This window comes from Poeciliopsis prolifica, unplaced genomic scaffold (genome assembly GCF_027474105.1).
Source record: "Poeciliopsis prolifica strain line A6 unplaced genomic scaffold, Auburn_PproV2 SCAFFOLD017, whole genome shotgun sequence".
NCBI lineage: Eukaryota > Metazoa > Chordata > Actinopteri > Cyprinodontiformes > Poeciliidae > Poeciliopsis > Poeciliopsis prolifica.
The window spans coordinates 10,852,254-10,869,870 of NW_026562392.1; the positions used below are offsets into that span (position 1 = coordinate 10,852,254).

The 17,617-nt window shown below is 41.4% G+C and overlaps 3 protein-coding genes across 7 annotated transcripts; 1 reads left to right on the top strand and 2 right to left on the bottom strand.

The window, feature by feature from the left end:
* Positions 1-161: 161 nt before the first annotated feature.
* Positions 162-5,326, bottom strand: si:ch211-261d7.3 (myb-related transcription factor, partner of profilin). Of its 2 annotated transcripts, none has more exons than XM_055042270.1 (4): positions 5,224-5,326; positions 4,234-4,940; positions 3,010-3,435; positions 162-2,926 (listed from the first exon to the last, which is right to left on the bottom strand). In XM_055042270.1, the coding sequence occupies exons 2-4, from the start codon at positions 4,487-4,489 to the stop codon at positions 2,118-2,120; spliced, it is 1,491 nt and encodes a 496-aa protein (XP_054898245.1). In that variant the 5' UTR covers positions 4,490-4,940; positions 5,224-5,326; the 3' UTR covers positions 162-2,117. The 2 variants fall into 2 exon arrangements, with proteins under 2 accessions (XP_054898245.1, XP_054898246.1); XM_055042271.1 differs by having other exon boundaries at positions 4,234-4,498; positions 4,793-5,326.
* A 2,395-nt stretch (positions 5,327-7,721) lies between these two features.
* On the top strand, positions 7,722-8,928 carry prss1 (serine protease 1). Its single transcript, XM_055042278.1, has 5 exons — positions 7,722-7,827; positions 7,906-8,062; positions 8,157-8,410; positions 8,485-8,621; positions 8,704-8,928. The coding sequence occupies exons 1-5, from the start codon at positions 7,788-7,790 to the stop codon at positions 8,851-8,853; spliced, it is 738 nt and encodes a 245-aa protein (XP_054898253.1). The 5' UTR covers positions 7,722-7,787; the 3' UTR covers positions 8,854-8,928.
* Positions 8,929-9,593: 665 nt separating this feature from the next.
* On the bottom strand, positions 9,594-17,239 carry si:dkeyp-84f3.9 (zinc finger protein 43). 4 transcript variants are annotated; one of them, XM_055042257.1, is made up of 4 exons: positions 17,152-17,239; positions 15,707-15,780; positions 15,446-15,569; positions 9,594-14,349 (listed from the first exon to the last, which is right to left on the bottom strand). In XM_055042257.1, exons 1-4 carry the CDS (start codon positions 17,194-17,196, stop codon positions 11,047-11,049), a joined length of 3,546 nt encoding a protein of 1,181 aa, XP_054898232.1. In that variant the 5' UTR covers positions 17,197-17,239; the 3' UTR covers positions 9,594-11,046. The 4 variants fall into 4 exon arrangements, with proteins under 4 accessions (XP_054898232.1, XP_054898233.1, XP_054898234.1 ...); XM_055042258.1 differs by having other exon boundaries at positions 16,969-17,229; XM_055042259.1 differs by lacking the exon at positions 15,707-15,780 and having other exon boundaries at positions 16,969-17,229.
* Positions 17,240-17,617: the final 378 nt, after the last annotated feature.

Genomic DNA, 17,617 nt, shown 5'->3' on the forward strand with positions numbered 1-17,617 from the left:
CTACAATTTGCTCAATAACAATTCAAGGACTCAGATTTATTACATTTTCATCATTTCAATCTGTTAATGACCACAAAATTTAAGTTTCAGTAAAATAAAATGCATACCTCAGCAATATTGATGACTTATACGCTGTAACAAATCCACACGTGAACAACGCCTTGTTTTTCTGCAGCTCATAGTTTGTATTTTATTAAGTTTAGTTACATTTCATCTGACGGCATCTATCTACAAAATATAACTTGTGCAAAACTACATAGATGATGGCCATTTAATGCTCCTCTGTAACTATTTACAACAACGTTCATGATACTGCATGCAAGATTATCAATAGCTGCAAGACATTAATGAATGCTTTCAAAGTTCATCTTAAACACGAGCTGAAGTCTGACTCATACTGTGATGCTTACCTGTTTTTTTAATCTATATAGCTATATATATCTATATATATTCAAAAAGGCTTTAAAATATAACAATTTTGTCTCAAAATGCACCTTCAGAACATAGCTTAATGTTGTCCAGACAAAACCTGGAAAAGTATCATGAAAACTATTGAAACAGAACAAGCATGTGGTGACTAGGCATGGGCCAGTTAGTATCATCAAAAACCCACAACATACCAGAGAAAGTATTACATTTAAGTTTTTTCCCAGCTGTAATGGCAGGTCGGCCCTTCTTTAACTTCTTGTTGCACACTGCCTATCTGCTGATCTCTATGCTTTTTTTTTTTTGACACAAGAAAAAAAACAATGTACCTTTCAAGAAATATGACCAGCTTTCCTGTGGAAGCAATAGCATCACAAAAATTTTGCAAACTTTTGTAAAAAAAAAAGAAAAGAAAAAAAATGTTTTAAGACAAATACTGATATGAACAATCATTATAAATAAATTATAGTTTGCCTAGAGGCCCTGATTCTGCTGCCAAGTGAACCGGGCTTTTGAAAGGTTAGTTTGAAAACTCTTTTACACACAGTCCCAGAAAAAAGTACTGATTGGAGGCAAAAGGAAGCTTCCCCTCCTCTACCTATTGCTGTAAGCTTAAAAAAAGACAACACTGGCTCAGGGTCCCTCAGTCGTCGAGTCCTTCCGCAAGACATTTTACCTGGCATGGCTGCTGATGGTGGTGCCATCATTGTGTGAAAAACGAATTCTAGTCTAAAGCGCTTTGGAGCCCTCAGACTTTATAAAGTGCGATACAAACATAGGCCTAAAGAAACGTCTTTAACATTTTCCTTGTTTATAACAAAGAAACTTGCCTGTTGGAAACTATTTTGGTTACAAAAAACATGGGATTGTCATGGAGTGGAAACTAAAAAAAAAGTGCTATTTTTTGTTCTTCTGAAGGTAAAGCTTCAGCTGACAGCTTGTTTAACTAAAAGCAATTGAACTAGGTTTCATGAGGTTTCACTAGGTTAGATTTTCATGTTAATACTGTGAAACTTGATATTTTCACTGAAGCTTATCATAAAACGAGTGTCTCATTCCAGCCCATGCCTAGTGGCGACCGACTGCCCTGAATAGAAGTGCCATCACTCTGGTTCAATGTGATTTTCTTGTTTCCCCTAATTTTGTTTCCTTTCAGTGAGGGAGCAGAAAAATCCCAAAAAGCACAAGCATACATTAGAAGGTACTTACAACAGCTGCAAATCTACAATTTATGGAAACTGGTGCAGATCACAAGTACTTTATGATGATGGTGTAGTTAGTCGGGAAAACCGAGTCAGGATTGAATCTGTAAGAGCATCATTGAACTTTGCAGCGAAACATGCGAACTGAGCATCAAAGACTACATAGTAAGCCTGTTTTTTTTTCTCTTGGAAAAGTTTGTAAAGTGAATCCGTCACTTTGTTGTTTCAATATTTTCTTACCACAGATTTATGCACACATTTAAGTGGTACCGAGGGTAATGTAAAGGCCACCCTATTAACTTGAGTCTACTTCAACAAACTGCTTCAGTCCTTTCTGTAAAACAGACCTAAGTACACAATGGCTTACGGATATGGAGTGAGATGAGAAACAGGATATATAACTAATTTTTTTACAGAAATACTGCAAGTAAAAAGAGCATCACATTTTCAAACATCGACAGTCTTTTAAAAAAAAAAAAAAATACATTCTCAGCGCCGTCTCCTGCGCCTGTGGTCGAGAGCTCTCCCTCGTCGCGGCCGGTGCAGATTTCCGCTCATGTCTGCGGCAGGGTCAGGGGGAAAAGTGCCGTGTATTTCTGGGGATGATGGTGCTGAAGCTACCGCTGGCTGATTATTAGAGTGCTGGGTTACCTGCGGCTGCTGCTGTAGGTGCATTTGATGCTGCTGCGTCTGCTGCAGATGCTGTTGCTCTATGTGCTGTAGCTGCTGTGGCTTTAAGTGCTGCTGCTGCTGAGGCGTTTGTGAGGGGTGCGCTTGTTGTCCTCGATGCTGCTGGGGCTGCGGTTGCTGCTGGGCTTCCAGCACTCCCAGAAGCCTTTGCAAGAGGACATTGTTTTGCTGCAGACTGACTGCTAGTGCCTCTTGTGAAGCGACGAGGGTTCTCATGTCCTGTCTGAAGCTTTCCCCGAACTCCCGCAGGCTCTTCTCCACCCGATTTCCCAGCTGAATCGCAGCCTCTCCTAAACCTCGGAGCTCATCTTCGAGCCACAAGCTGCGGGGCGGGGCTTCAAGAGGACCCTGCTGTGTCCCGAGTGACGGCTGGGGGCTGCTGGGCTGGGGGCTGCCGTTCAAGAAAGGAGCGCTGTAGAGAGGAGAAGGAGGCAGCCATCGTTCTGACGTAGGAGGGGGTCCGATTCCCAGTCCCAGACCCAATCCCAGTTTGTCATCTATGCTGTTTTCCACCGCCTCACACTCAGGCTCCCCCATGTCTCTCTCACGCTCAGAAATGTCCTCCTCTTTCTCCAAAGCATCCCTGTCTGATCCATCCACTCCTACACCTGTGTGGTGGGAACAGAAGTTACTGCAAATCCAGCTGCACAAATAAAATAAAAATAAAAAAAGGAAAAAGATCTGTTGTTACCTGGATCAGAGTCTGGGAAGCAGGGGAAAATAGGCTTTGGTCTGCTGCTTTGCTTCTGCCTCTGCTGCTGGAGCCTCGGACTTAGCTGAGACGAGCGCCCCAGCATAGATGCCCCCCTGCTGGACGGCAGGTAGCAGCTGCGGTGGCGGGCGTCGGCCAGCCTGCCTCCGTTGCGCCGCTTCAGGTCGTCCCAGCGCTTCTTGACTTCTCGAAGCGTGCGCGGCACTCGGGACACGGCGTTGACCCTCTCCAGGATCCCCGCCCATATGCGCTCTCTCTCTCTCCGCCGGAGTCTCCCGGCCGGACCAAAGAGTTCGCCTTCGCACCGGGTGACTTCTGACACCAGCACCTCCAGCTCCGCCCCGCTGAAACGACTCTTCCTTTTACCCGCTCCGCCAGCGGCCAACGCCGCCGACATGGCTCGGTCTGTGGAGAAAAGTCATATTTTTACTTACACTGAATTAAAAACTTTTTTTTTTTAATCATCACACATCAAATCAAAAAAACAAAAAATTTACTCTGATTTTTGTCAAAAACATGTTTAATTGGATTTTCATAATCATAGACAATAAGATGGCACATTTTATTTAAGTGCTCAAAGTGACATTCCTTCATATTTTTGATTTCAATTTATACCTCTGACCAACATAAACTATATGATTTTGAACATTGGTCCACTAGGAAAAATAATTTTTACTTTATTTAGCAGTGCTTAGGTTAAGTAGTTCATCTTTGTATGTTGCTTTCACTTAACTAGTCATTAACCAGTAAATTTTAATATGCATTTAATATGTCTTGTGATTCCTACAAAGTTTTGATTTGAATCGTCCACTACTCTGCAAGCTTTTTACTATGAATAAATATCATTCAGACAAAATGTACATTTTTAAAGAAATCTCAAAATGCTTTCACCTGTTTAAATAAACAGAATTCCTATTCATAAAAATGTTCAAGGTAAATATAGGAGACAGACTTTTGGCTGTTTTAAGTTAGTTAAGTTGGTGATTGCAGCAAGAACACAACAAGATCCTCTGGTTAAACTGCAAATCTACAAATCTCTAATTTTGTTCAACTTCATAAAAACACAACTCAACAGTGAACCATGATGGTGGCAGCATCATGCTGTGGGAAAAGCTTTTCTTCAGTAGGAACAGGGAAGCCGTTCAGAGTTGATAGCTGACTCACACAGAAACAAACAAACAGCCCTCACTTTCACAAACTTACTTTGTTCAATGGTCAAAAGGTCATCTGATGACATGCCGGGTGCCATAATGTTGGGATGCACCACCACCACATTGAAGGGGAGTCCTCCAGGTAAGGCGCTGGTCTGGTCACAGCTGTTCTCCGAGTCTTCATCCTCCCTGGGGAAGCCGTTCTCTGAGGCTGCCCCTCCAAAGGCTCCCTCCGGGGACTCCACTTTGATGTGCATGGGAGGTGATTGCTCGTACAGCAGCCCCCCCTCCTCGTAGTACTCAGTCATGGATCAGACCTGGTTTAGAGCAGAACTGACTGGCGGGCCAATTCTGGTACTGGCAGCCCCCTCCCCATTAACTGCAGCTCAAAGTGTCATTTAAACCTTGCATTTGAACATGGTTACAGTTGCACAGACACGCTGAAGTGATTTTAATTTTCCTTTTTGGAAATATAAAATGGAACTATTTCTAAATACTGTTTTAAACAGTATCTCTAAAAAAAGTCTAAGTCATATTTGAAGAATGGCAATTAAAACAATCATGTTCTCTGATTGTACATTTATAGACACTTTACTGTCTATTTGTGGCACCTTCGGTCCATTTCAGCCATTCTCAGCTGCACTGATGTGTTATTGCTCCCACATTGAGGATGAATGAGGTGCAGGTTGAGGGCTACATGAGCCCCTCCATCTGTCTGACACACAGCAGCATCCTCCAGGTGGAGACTCTCCTCTAGATCTGCAACACAAAACAAAACAGTGCTAACACTCGGGCTGCTCAGGCGCGATACCGCCGCTCGCCAATTCAAAACGCCGCTTCTCCTGCTCCGTGTCGCAGCGCTGCGCATTTTTGTCTGCACAACATCCGCAATGGTTGCGCATTCCGCATACATTAAGAGCTGGTGTTGAAAAGGGAGCTAGCTGTTAGCCCGAGCTGCGGGCCGAAGCAGCGGCTTCCTGTGAGCTGTCAGCGTCAAGCCGGGCTGAAGCGGTGAACGGGGAGATAATACGGCGAGTCCTACCTGCAGACGAGTCCACATGGGAGGAGAAACCACACAACAACAATGAAAAAGCTCCTGTTAGCAGCCGACACAGACCCGGAGACAGTCGCTTGATGTTGACGTCACTGGTGGGCGGCGTTCAGGAACAGTTTTTTTTTTTATAAGACTTGCCTAAGCTAGACTGACATTGTGCCTTTTCGGATCACGTGCAGAGCTTTGGGAGAAAATACCAACACCTCTTCTGCATCTTCACTTGCAATGTATTCTCTGTGCTTTTATTTGACGGACCATCACAAAACAGAGCATTTTAACTGGAGGAAATGTTTTTCCCCTATTTAAAAATCTGCAAGGTGCGGCATGCCTTTACTTTTATTTATGTAAATCCAGTTATCCTCAAAAGTCACAAAGTTAGATCTTCTTCGTATCATTTAAATACAATGAATATGGCTTTAATTTGACATCAATGAAGATGTCAAATTAAAGAACAATGGTTTTTATGGGACAAAGGGATTGAATACAAAATCTCACCACACTTTTCAGATATGCAACACAAATATGCACCACTTTTGAGCACGGCTGACACAAACAATACAACTGAAATAGAGGTTTAAGACTGCAAAATGGGAAACAATTAAGAGATAATAAAGACTTAATATTATACATCATGCCATATTTTTTGTATAAATTTATATTTATACAAAATAATTCAGAATCAAAGACCAAAAGACCTCTTGGAGCAAGTAGTGCAGTCTGAAACCTAGAAATATTATGCTTAAACAGAAATAAATAATTAAGAGTTTTCCTTTGTTCTGCTCTCGACCAGCCTGAAAATGCAGATTTCCAATGTAAATAAAGATTTTGTGACTTTTCTATACTGCATCTGCATGTTAAAACCATTCACTTTAATTCATGTTACATGGTGAGCAGCCAATTAAAGTGCTTACAAATATGTCAGAATTCCCAAAATACCTATTCGTATTTGGATGAAGCAGCACAATTTTCACACGTCTCGTTAGCTGATTTCTTAGAAAAAAGAAAGTAAGTTCTTGTTCTGACCAGCTGTGTTAAACATACAGTGATAAGGAATTATCTCTCAAAGTACACAAGATTGTAGCTTTAAACACTTTGGGTTCTTATAAATTTTTCAAATGACCAACAAACACAAAAATGTTGTATTTAATAAACAAAACCAACCATTTTAAATTACTTAGAGAATAACACTAGATATTTCAACGTATTTGTGTATTTTGCGGCAAGAAGGACATAAGTTGTGAACTTATCAACTATATAGATTAAATAATATAAGAAATTACTCAGACGAGCTTGAACATCAGTTATTTAAGACTAAACAAATACTGTATATATTTTCTCCCTAATACTGGATCCTGAAATGCTCAAGTTACATTTTACAAAATAAAAAGTTAATAGATTTTGTTGTAAAAATAAAAGAAACAAGATGAGCAATTTCCAAACTTTAACTGTACTATGCAGCTTCAAAATTAAGAAAACTGTTGGAGGTGGGAACATATTAATTTAAAAAGTTGCAAGGGTGGGTTGACACTGAACTAATACTTTGTTGAAGCACATTTTAGATCAGTTTCAGTGTTATTGGAAGACACCTGCCACTAATTTATTTTAATTCATTTGACATCGGGTGAGTTACACTCTAACTAAAGATAGTTTTTGGAGAGCTTTCAAAGCCTCAACATGATTTAATTTTACGGCTGTATCAGATGGAAACATAATAAGTGTTAAACTGGACGAAATCATAAACATTTCCAAACAGTAGTTAGTTTGGACTCAAAACACTTACTGTCAACTAGAAACCAAGTATCAGAAGGGATTTTACTGTCCACATGTAAAGTAACAAAATAATTGCTTTCACTTAGAAAAGCTGAAAGGTTTCGGAATGGCATAAGGAGAATTCATATGTAAATTTGGCAGAATTTTTTTTTTTGGGCAGGGAGGGCGGGTCAGATAAAGAGGAGATGTGATAACAAACTGATAGATTAGGAAAAAAATTACACAAACCAGAAAGGTGGAAACGTTGCCAAATAAATACGTGGCATTTCATGGTGGCAGTCAAAGAAGACTGAAAGCTGAAATAGAATCAAAAAGTACTTCAATAAACATTTTTGAAGGCTATACATGTTTATTAAAAAAAGCAAGTTGTTGCAGATTTATTTATTTATAATTTTCTTTAGTAGCCTTGTTTGATTTTTCATTTGAGTGGTGCAGTAAAAACGTTTTGAAGTGATTAATCATGGACTCATTTTCTACGTTATAAAATCTGGAAATTATGATATATACACATCGAGGAGCCAGCGTAAGTCTTAACATATTTGATTTTAAGTGCACAGACATATTAGCCAAGTCAGCTTAAAAACAGGTGATATGTGGGATTCTATGTTTGTTTTTTTTTTAATCTTTGACCAGGAGGCTTTTTCCCAGGTGAGACAATATTTAATCACTGAGCAAGTCAGATGGAAAAACCTTGAGAGCAGGGACTGATAAGTTAGAGATTTCCCCTCTATATAAACCCACTGCATCTGCTCCAGAGCTGTGTGGATTCATTAGGTGCAACCATGAAGTACTTCATTCTCTTGGCTCTTGTTGCCGCAGCTTGTGAGTTTCTCCCAAGGATTCATTTATTCTTGTATTATATTAAGCAAGGTTTTAAAAGTCTTACTCTCTGGTTTACAGATGCTGCTCCCCTTGAGGACGACAAGATCGTTGGCGGCTACGAGTGCAGGAAGAACTCTGTGCCCTACATCGTATCTCTGAACTCTGGCTACCACTTCTGTGGAGGCTCCCTGATCTCCAGCTCCTGGGTGGTGTCTGCCGCTCACTGCTACAAGTCGTAAGTCAATCATCTGTGGATTTGGTTTAAAAGACACTCTTACAACAGTTCACAAAGTTTCAGGAGGCGTGTGCAACCTTCCTTCTCTCTGCAGTCGCGTCAATGTGCGTCTTGGTGAGCACAACATCGCTGTCAGCGAGGGAACAGAGCAGTTCATCGACTCCTCAAAGGTCATCCGTCACCCCAGCTACAACAGCTACACCCTGGACAATGACATCATGCTGATCAAGCTGAACACCCCTGCTTCCCTGAACAGCTACGTGAGCTCCGTGTCCCTGCCCTCCAGCTGCGCTAGCGCCGGCACCAGCTGTCTGATCTCTGGATGGGGAAACACCCTCAGCTCTGGAAGTCAGTGCCTCACCATTTATATACAATGCATCATAGTTTCATATGGATATTCATATTTACTTATGATGCTTCAGCCAACTACCCTGATACTCTGAGGTGCCTGGATGCCCCCATCCTGAGCGACACCAGCTGCAGGAACTCCTACCCTGGAGAGATCACCACCAACATGTTCTGCGCTGGATTCCTGGCTGGTGGCAAGGACTCCTGCCAGGTAGAACATGAACAGAAAACAGCATTTGGTAAAACTGGTACATCTTCAGACGACGTTAACTCATACCTTCTCTGTGTTTCAGGGTGACTCTGGTGGCCCCGTGGTGTGCAATGGTCAGCTTCAGGGCATTGTGTCCTGGGGTTATGGCTGCGCCCAGAAGGACAGGCCTGGCGTCTACACCAAGGTCTGCAACTACAACACCTGGATCCGCAACACCATGTCCTCCAACTAGATAGAAAATAAAATCAGTGACATATGTCCTGAAGATGAAGAATCTGACATTATGACAAATAAATGGTGAAAATAATGTTTTTGCTTGTTTCATTTCCCTGGATAAACAATTTCAGCACAAAAAAAAATAGAAAGCTATGACGAACAAAAACAGATTGCACACTCATGCCAACATTACCATCACATCTGGCCAAGGATTTTAAAAAAATGCGCTCTTCGCTTTAAATTGAATCTGAGTAACATACTACTACTCCAACATAATTTGGGCCAAATTCCTAGAGGGAGGTAAGGACCCCTACCTCATCTTCTCTCCTCTGTGTATCGTTGCCTCCGGTGGCCCGAGGGCACACAAGCTACACGGCAGAGCGACCTGCTGTCACAGCTGTGCCATGAGAAAAAGGCCCGATGTTCATGGCAAAGTGTGCAACTACATCATCTGGACTTGCAACAAAAAGTTCTCAAACTGAGTTAAAAAAAATAGTCTGTGATGGATCTGAAGATATGAATTAAATGGCTTCAATTCATATCTCTACCTTTGCTTGCTTCACAACACCCACTGTTGAGGAAGCTTACCAGTGATAAGAACTTCTCTAAATTAGTAAATAAATATACTTTCTAAAAACACAAAATATTCATCTATAACTGATGAAAACTGACTATGGATTCTTTCCATTGGTAGATGATAAAGATCATTATGTCATTTATTAGCCGTCAGTGACTGGTGTGAATTTATGTCAACGCCTCAATGCATCTAATACTTATTTTACCAGCTGTATGTAAGTTATAATAAAAGCAAACTCACTCAGTAATTTGTGTTGAATAAACGAGATTTGCACACTGCAGGACTTATGATTTGTATCAGTTTGTCTGATGACGAGCCAAATATTAAATCCAGCAATGTTCAAACATCTTTGTTTTTTCAAACGTTTTACACATCTGTTACAAAGGTTCCAATAACTGTATTAGTGTTGGGAGTCAAGGCTCTTCTCATCGTCAAGAAAATAAAAGGATTAATCAGCCACATCGTTTTTATGTGGAAAAAGAAACTTTATTTTTGAGACAAACTATAGCAAAAATTTATGTACAACAAAACAAGACGGTTTCTTAAAAAAAAAAAAAAAAAAAAAAAACTATTTCATGGTTGCAAAATACTCAAGGCAACAAGACAAGGAGCAAAACATTAATGTTCTGCGAGAGTTCAGATATAACAGGAGGAGCATGTTTGTCGACCAGTGTACTGATCAGGATGTTATCAAATTGAAATCCATCATAATGAACATGAATAAAGCCGGTGATCAGTCTTAAAATCTTAGAAAATACTGATGGGTGTCTGCGACCAAATCACTTTTTATTTCTGATTATTCCCATAGAAATAAACCAAGTTCAGAAAACACCAGGCGGATGTTCAGTTCACAGTGACGTTTCACAATCAATTGCATCCTCTGCAATTCAGCCATCAATTCAAAGTAGTCTGCTTACAGCTCATGTTATTTTAGAACAGGCACATGTAACAAAACTTTCTCAAGTCATTATTAAATTCCTGATGATCAAGAGGAAGATTCTTGGGGGATTTGAGCAATTTAAAAGTTGTATATAGCTCCACATCTAAAGGTTTTCAGGTAGTTCAAACTGACAGAAACTACGTTGACAAACTAGGGTAATGTGCAGATACAGAATAAACTTTACCAATTAGGCATGGGCTTGTCTCCATGAATACAAGAATCTATGACAACCTTGTGTAAAAATATGTATTAAGAAAACAAACGGAAATGGTGTAAGAGAATATTCTCAAACAACCAAATAGGTACTTATCCGTATGAGAAAAAAAAGAGACAATTTTTAATAGCTAATAAGCCATTCAAGAGCAACATTGTGCCCTATTTCTGTTTTGTATTATAAAATTTTATACCTAATGAAGATGTTGCTTTTTTTAAACCTTAGTATACCTTGATGGCATTCACCGGCCCATGGCTGATAGCACAAGCAACTTCATATCGTTTTTATCTTTTACCCAGATCTCATGTTAAAGGGGAAGAATCATACATAGTCATCTTTCTAAATTTAAGCTGGTGTCTTTAGATTATCCTATAATTCTTTCAATGTAAACTCTTAACCCCAACCTCCCAGTGGCACTGGTCTAACCTCACTCTACAGTGATGTGTAGGACTCTGACACAAGTCTAAAATTTGTTATTTTAAGCCAGGCCTCTTGCATGGTCCATGTAATGGTGAAAAAGGTCTGAGACTGTAGGAAATACAACTCCACACACAGCACACTCTAAACTGTCTGAGGAGTCTTTGTTTGATTTGCTGGTATTTTGAGTCCAGGTTGAGTTCACATGTTTTAGGATTGTAGAAGGTTTTCCAGGGCCATTTTCTTTAACTTTGTTGGTGCCGATTAAATGTGTCCTGTTGGGAGAATGAGTAGAGTAATCTACATCTAAAGGTTGCATTTGAGGATTTAGATCTGGTTGTTTTTGTGATGAGTATAAAACAGAGCTAGTTCGGCCAGCTGATGGTGCAAATTTGCTAGGTGGGCCAATTTTGGTTCTCGACTGAGAACTGTGAGCATCAGTGAGCAACACTAAATTGGGCTCCTTGCGTAGGTCTAGCACTGACGAATGGCAGAGTTGATGGGTGAACAGCAGATCAAGAGTCCCAAAGCTACATGTGCACTGCTCACACTGATAAGGCAGTGAAACTTTCTTTGGCCTCTCTTTGATCCAGTGGTAGTCAGGGTGCTGATTCATGTGCTCTCTGTAAGAACTGGCGAATCGGAAACCCTGCCCGCACCGGGGACACGTGAAACGGCCGCTTGGCTGCCGATGGACCCTCTGGTGAATCCATAGTTTCTTCCAGCTTCCCAGCGTCTTTCCGCACTGGGTACAGGGGAATGTCTGGTTGGGAGAATGGGTGAGCATGTGGGCCCTCAGCCTGCCCATGTGCCGGAACTGACGCCCACAGCTTGGACACAAGTATTTCCTGGGATCGGATCTGTTATCCAACTTGTTTAGCTTTGAGACTATATAAGAGACAGGAAGAGGGGGGCTAACTGGGATCTGAAGGGGCTTGCTTAGGTGAGCGGGGCGTCTTTTGCGAACAATGCTTTGCTGTTTTTTCTGGGCTTTAAAATCCGAAGGCGCGACACGAGGTGGACTGTTGCATTTTGAAGTGCTATGTGAAGGCACTCTGTAACGAATCATTGACATCATCTCCTCCTTTTTTATTGAGCTGAACATGTTCCTTTCCGCTGCGCACCGAGTCCGGTGGGCTTCGAAATCAGACATCACGCTGAACAGCTTGTCGCAATACAAACAGCGAAACAGCTTGGTGCCCGTGTGCTCCTTCATGTGATTGTTGAAGTTCTGCAGGTGTTCGAAAACGTTCTTGCAGATGTAGCACGTGTACGTCAGCAGCGGCTTTATGCGTCTGTTGCTTTGGGAGTCGTTGCTGCCACTTATTGGTTTGCACGGATGGTTTTTGGCATTGCTGTAGTGGGAGAAGGACTTCTCGCAGCGGGTGCAGTTGTAGCGCTTCACAGTCCAGTGCGTCAGCTCATGCACACGGAGGAAATAAGACTGCCCGAAAGCTCTGCCACATATGTCACACTTATAGGGCTTCTCTCCCGTGTGGATGCGGACGTGTCTCTTAAGGGCGGACTGGAATGGGAACGTCTTGCCGCAGTACTGACATGTTTTGCTGCTTTTTTTCTCAGCAGATTCCTTCTGAATTTCCTGGGCATTCCTGTTTCTTATCGGTTGTCTTAGATTTTCTATTCTCCTGTTGGGATACATAAGGGCCGGCTCGTTCACCCCCTGAGTATGTGTCTCCATATGAATGGCGAACTGCGAGATGGAGACTCTGATTTTGCACAGCTGGCATTTTTGATACATGTTGTTCTTTAGGTGCATCTTGAGGTGGAGATTCAAGTTGGAGTTTTTGGTAAAACCTTTCCCACATTCTGCGCATTTGAAGGGCCTCTCTCCTGTATGAATGCGCTGATGGACGATCAACTGAGACAGAAATTTAAATAGACGGCCACAGTAGCCGCATTTTAGCATGTTTTTACCCCCTTTTTTGACATAAATGATATTATCGTTGACATCTGAGTTGGCTTCTGTCTTCACATTGCCACAGTCAGGTTTCTGTTCAACTTCAGGAGTAGCCTCCTGTTTTTCTACATGGTTGTTGCTCGTGGAAACTTTAAAAACTCTTCTTTTTCTTTTGCCACCTTTCTTACACCTATAGACTGTATGAGCCCTGTTTGGTAATGTAACTGAGGTGTCTGCACTGTTTTGAGAGGCATTATTATCTGACGAAGGAGGCAAAGGATTGACCTCCACCTCAATATCCTCAGATTTCACAGTTATAGGTTGTAGCGTTTTTTCAGAAGATGATTCTAAAGCATTGCTAGCCGTTTCTGCCCTCTGCACATCTGCATCAACTGGATGATCAGATGAATTAGGAATTTGTAACGGAGACTCCTCTCTGCCATGTGTCATCAAGGACTTCTTTATATCAGAGCTTTCCGTTTGAGAGGGCTCTACTAAATTTAATCTGTTCACATCCTCTCCAGGACTCTTTTCGGGCTCTGGAAAGGATTGCAACTCTTCTATCAAAGGCTCATCAGCATTATTGTTCCTATCAGTCTCCTGTTTATCAGCACTGCTTTCCACCTGTTTATCAGTCTCTGCTTCCACTGCCTCATTGCTCAACTCTGGTGAACCCTCTGTGGAATCATCCAACTTTGCCACTTTGGCGGGAACGTTCTCATTAACCAGAGGCTTAGTCCTTCTTCTCCTCCTAATGCCATGATTGTATATCGGGTTACTGTCGTCTGTCGAATTCCCCTCTGTTATCCGTATGTCAGTATTGCTATCAAAGTTTCCGTTCTCCATTGAAGGGTGTTGCTCTCCTCTACTCCTCAGGGTCCAGCCGAGGTTATTAGATTGACGGGGTGTGGGTGTCTTTGGAGCAGTTTGCTGTGAAGTTGTAGATTCTGATTTTTTTGGCCGTCCTCTTCTTCGTCTTACCTGCAATGTGACCTCACCATCTACTTTGTCACTCGGGACAGCGTCAGAACCTGATTTCTCATCTTGAGATGATCCACTGATTATATGATGATCTGAATCACCTGTGATGTGGTTGACGGAAGATGCTGACAAAGCTATTGTGGTGCTGACATCCTTATGCTGATTTGAATCACAACTAGCAGCCTCTGAATTCTTTTTCTCTTCAGTCAAAGTCTGTTTGCCTTTAACATGCCTACCACGTCTTCGTTTGGCCCTTTTCTTATATGTTGGAGAGTTCACAGAGGTCAGCTGAGGTCCACTGTCCATCCCCATTTGTGACAACACGTCCTCACTTGGCTGACATTTTAGATCTGCAGCTGTAGACCTCATATGGACATCAGACTCCATGTGTTCTGACGCTCTTGGAGCAGAACGATTCAGATCTGTTGCACTCATGTCCTCTCCGGACCTCTCACCCCCAGGTGTCTGTTGAATAATGAGGTAAAAGAGGCTTTAATGTACAAGTGGTTGGTTGGAAAACTCTCCAAAAATTTATACAAATTTATGATGCACTTTAATCTTTCTCATGCAGATAAACTAATAATGCAAAGGCATGCAAAAGATTTGATCGCACCGAACATTTTCACAATCTGCCACACATTACAACCAGAAACTACAATGAACACTTTTTTTCCTAAAATGAGAATATTTTTTTAGCATTCGTGCTCCATATCTAAAGGGAAACTGCTGCAGAATCTCAGTGAAGGTTTTACAAAAAACTCCATGAATACTTAATTGTTCCCTGTTCTTATTTATTCATTTCTTCCACTGTGTTTACAGCCAACCTCGTGTGACGGCTTTATGCAAACGCTCCATACTCCACTTACAAGTCTGTGGAATAAAAACAGGCTTTTTGAATTCAATCATTTCTGTAAATGGCACAATGAGTACGAGGTTGTTTTTTGAAAAGGACAAAAACATTCCCGAATGGATGGGGCCTTAATATAATAAGCAACACTACGTGGTGGCAGCATCATGCTGTGGGGGTCCTTTTTTCCCCCAGCAGAGGCAGGTAAGTTTTTTAAAGCTGACAGAAGTATGGAAAGGGCGACTAAGAAAGTAAACTTGTTAGAAGCAACAAAACGGTTGAGACTGGAGCAGATATTCACATTCCAGCACTGCATTGACTTTAATATCAAGTCAGAGCTACGACTGAATGCTTTACATAAAAGCATATGACGGGTGAATATGAATGCCATGGATGCCACACCTTTTGGGTTTCTATTTCTAAAAAAAATGAAAACCAGGCATCCATTTGCTTCAATTTCACAATTACACACTGCTGTTAGCTGGTATTACACATAAAATCTTCATAAAATGTTAGTGTTTGAGGATAAAATATTTAAATGTTCAAAGAGCATAAATTCTTTTGCAAGGTCTCATACTTGGGACTGTGAGATAATACTGTGTACTTTAAAATTAAAACTGTGTACATGCACTGCTAAAACTGGCGAGATTTCAACATCAGCACTTTCGTACAACTCTTGCTTTCCATGCACTTTTTTTTTTCTTCAGTGCCTACCTTTTTGCAGTCTGATGGAGCGTGAACAAAACTGCAAGGGGAGCTTGCAGAAGTTAAATCAGATTCTGTATTTTGATCACCGCTTCCTTTGCCGAATGACATTTTAGTCCCCATGGCAAAAATTCTGCAGGGAAGAAAATGACAAACAGTGATGTGAAATGCAAAAATAATACAATCATAATGTCTGACATGAATATGTAGCATTTACAGCAGAAAAGCATGGAAAACATGCCATAGTGGTGGTTTGTGTCAACAGCTTACAAGTAGTTGTTTGCATTGTGCTTGTATGAAGGTGACAAACAAGCATGGGCATCATCGTTAATGGTGGTGTAAATCTGAAGCAGACAAAAGAATCTTCATTGCATATCAGTGGGGGAAAATATAATATTCTATACATCAGGTTACAGTTTTTACTTAAAACTGAGCAGCATAACCATATTACGTTCAATGTAACTTGTCTGCTTTATGCAATATCCACTACCTGCAACTTTAAAAACACTGAAAGCGTCTAGTTCATGAAGCAAATGCATCAAACCAGTGTGCTGAAGCATGGTTTGGTTAGTGAATGCTGCTTTGGATCAGTCTTCTTTTCAGTCAATCGTGTGAAAAAACAAGTGTGGATTGTGTTCAGTTTTCCAAACACCTACAAACTTATCAGTCAATCTGTTTTGCCAGAATGCAAAAAGTGTCCATTTGGATTAGTTTGCACATTTTAAAATCTGTCATTTGACTTTATTAGTAGATTTTTAGTAATGCTTTGAGAGAGTGAATGTGGGTCATTTTACAGAAATTGTTTTGATTTTATTTTACTAAGAGCAAGTCAGTGTTACTCATAAAGCTAATTAAAACAACTATTTTTTGCTCTTTCTATAGAACTAGAATAAAATCGGTATTGGAAGATCAGTAATCATTTCTCACCAGTGCGCCTCTAAATGAAGCACGTAAAAAAGACGACTTTTACAGAATAACTCTATAGGTTAGTTGGAGATTATTGATAACGCATCCCTAAAAAGCTCACTTACACGTGGAGAGATGTGCTGTGACAAAAACACAGCAACGTGTTCAAAGCACTGCATATGACCAATAAATACAGAAACACAGAGGAAACTGCATGTCAGGGTGCAGAAGCTGCTAACATCAGCCCGCTCTCCTCCTCCATTGAACATCTGATGGAGACTTTCTGACTAACAATGACTTGTTGTGTCTGCGCCTCATATTTAACTCGCTCAGCCAAGATGGCACAGATTTGTTTCCCAAGCCTTTTAGTGATGTCTCACCCCTGCACCCGGATACTAGTTAACATTAGAAACTAATAGTAGCATGACCAACAGTGAATGTGAGGCATTTCTGGTTCTGTAGGCCAGTTAGCTAGCTCGGTTTTCTAAAACGTCGCAGGCCAACCCGTTAACCCCGGCGTCTAGTGGCAAAACTTTGTTTATAAGCAGTAAGGAGTGAGTGGAAAGTTTCACAGCTGCGGTTCGTGGAGCCTGGCGGCGGGTGGTAATAAACACAAAGTGCCTTACACTGCATTGCCTGCGTGGGGTAAAACCAAGTCGGATTGGTTTCTGCGTCGCGTGCACGAACCGTTGCTCCGCTAGCTACCACTAGCTAACTCAAACCTGGCTCTCCCTCTGAGGCTGTTTGGAAACTTTCTGCGGTGTAACAGTGACCCAGACACGGAGTTGCGTACGAGAACCAAGCTTTACCTTCTTTTCGGGCCAGTTTTCTGCTACACCGCAGTCGTTATCCATGCACAAAGCAGCCAGACTAATGATAATAGCGCTGTGGGGGTTAACAGCGCGTCTGCTTCCAGTTCCGTCGGAAATATGAATATTCTCCTAGAGCAAAGACTGCACCAAGTCCCAAGATGTTTCCACAGTGATGAGGAAAACTCCAGCGGCCTCTCGACAAAACAGAGCTATATTTAAAAAGACGCTGACCGGAATGTATGTTTTGGGAATAATAATAACAGCATACACGAACACGCTTTACTTTGAATATATTCCCTAACATTTTGGATACAAATTAAAATGTGTAGTGTGCAAAATGCCTTCAATGTAAATGTGGGCCTGAGTGAACGGAACGCCTGATGTAGTGTTTAGACTGAGATTTATGGTATTTAAAGTTCTGCTGTGACGTTAACCTGCGCTCATCGTTGAGTTTTGCCTTTCA

Bases quoted from the DNA above. Each gene is read 5' to 3' on its own strand.
- si:ch211-261d7.3 (XM_055042270.1), bottom strand. From the start codon at position 4,489: ATGACTGAGTACTACGAGGAGGGGGGGCTGCTGTACGAGCAATCACCT. The intron at 3,436-4,233 runs GTAAGTTTGTGA...TTTTCTCCACAG, and splicing joins CCTTTTGACCATTGAACAAA to ACCGAGCCATGTCGGCGGCG. The intron at 2,927-3,009 runs GTAACAACAGAT...CCCACCACACAG, and splicing joins CTTCCCAGACTCTGATCCAG to GTGTAGGAGTGGATGGATCA.
- prss1 (XM_055042278.1), top strand. From the start codon at position 7,788: ATGAAGTACTTCATTCTCTTGGCTCTTGTTGCCGCAGCTT. The intron at 7,828-7,905 runs GTGAGTTTCTCC...TCTGGTTTACAG, and splicing joins GGCTCTTGTTGCCGCAGCTT to ATGCTGCTCCCCTTGAGGAC. The intron at 8,411-8,484 runs GTCAGTGCCTCA...ATGATGCTTCAG, and splicing joins AAACACCCTCAGCTCTGGAA to CCAACTACCCTGATACTCTG.
- si:dkeyp-84f3.9 (XM_055042257.1), bottom strand. From the start codon at position 17,196: ATGGATAACGACTGCGGTGTAGCAGAAAACTGGCCCGAAAAGAAG. The intron at 15,781-17,151 runs GTAAAGCTTGGT...TGTCTGCTTCAG, and splicing joins AAAACTGGCCCGAAAAGAAG to ATTTACACCACCATTAACGA. The intron at 15,570-15,706 runs GTAAGCTGTTGA...TCTTCCCTGCAG, and splicing joins CACAATGCAAACAACTACTT to AATTTTTGCCATGGGGACTA.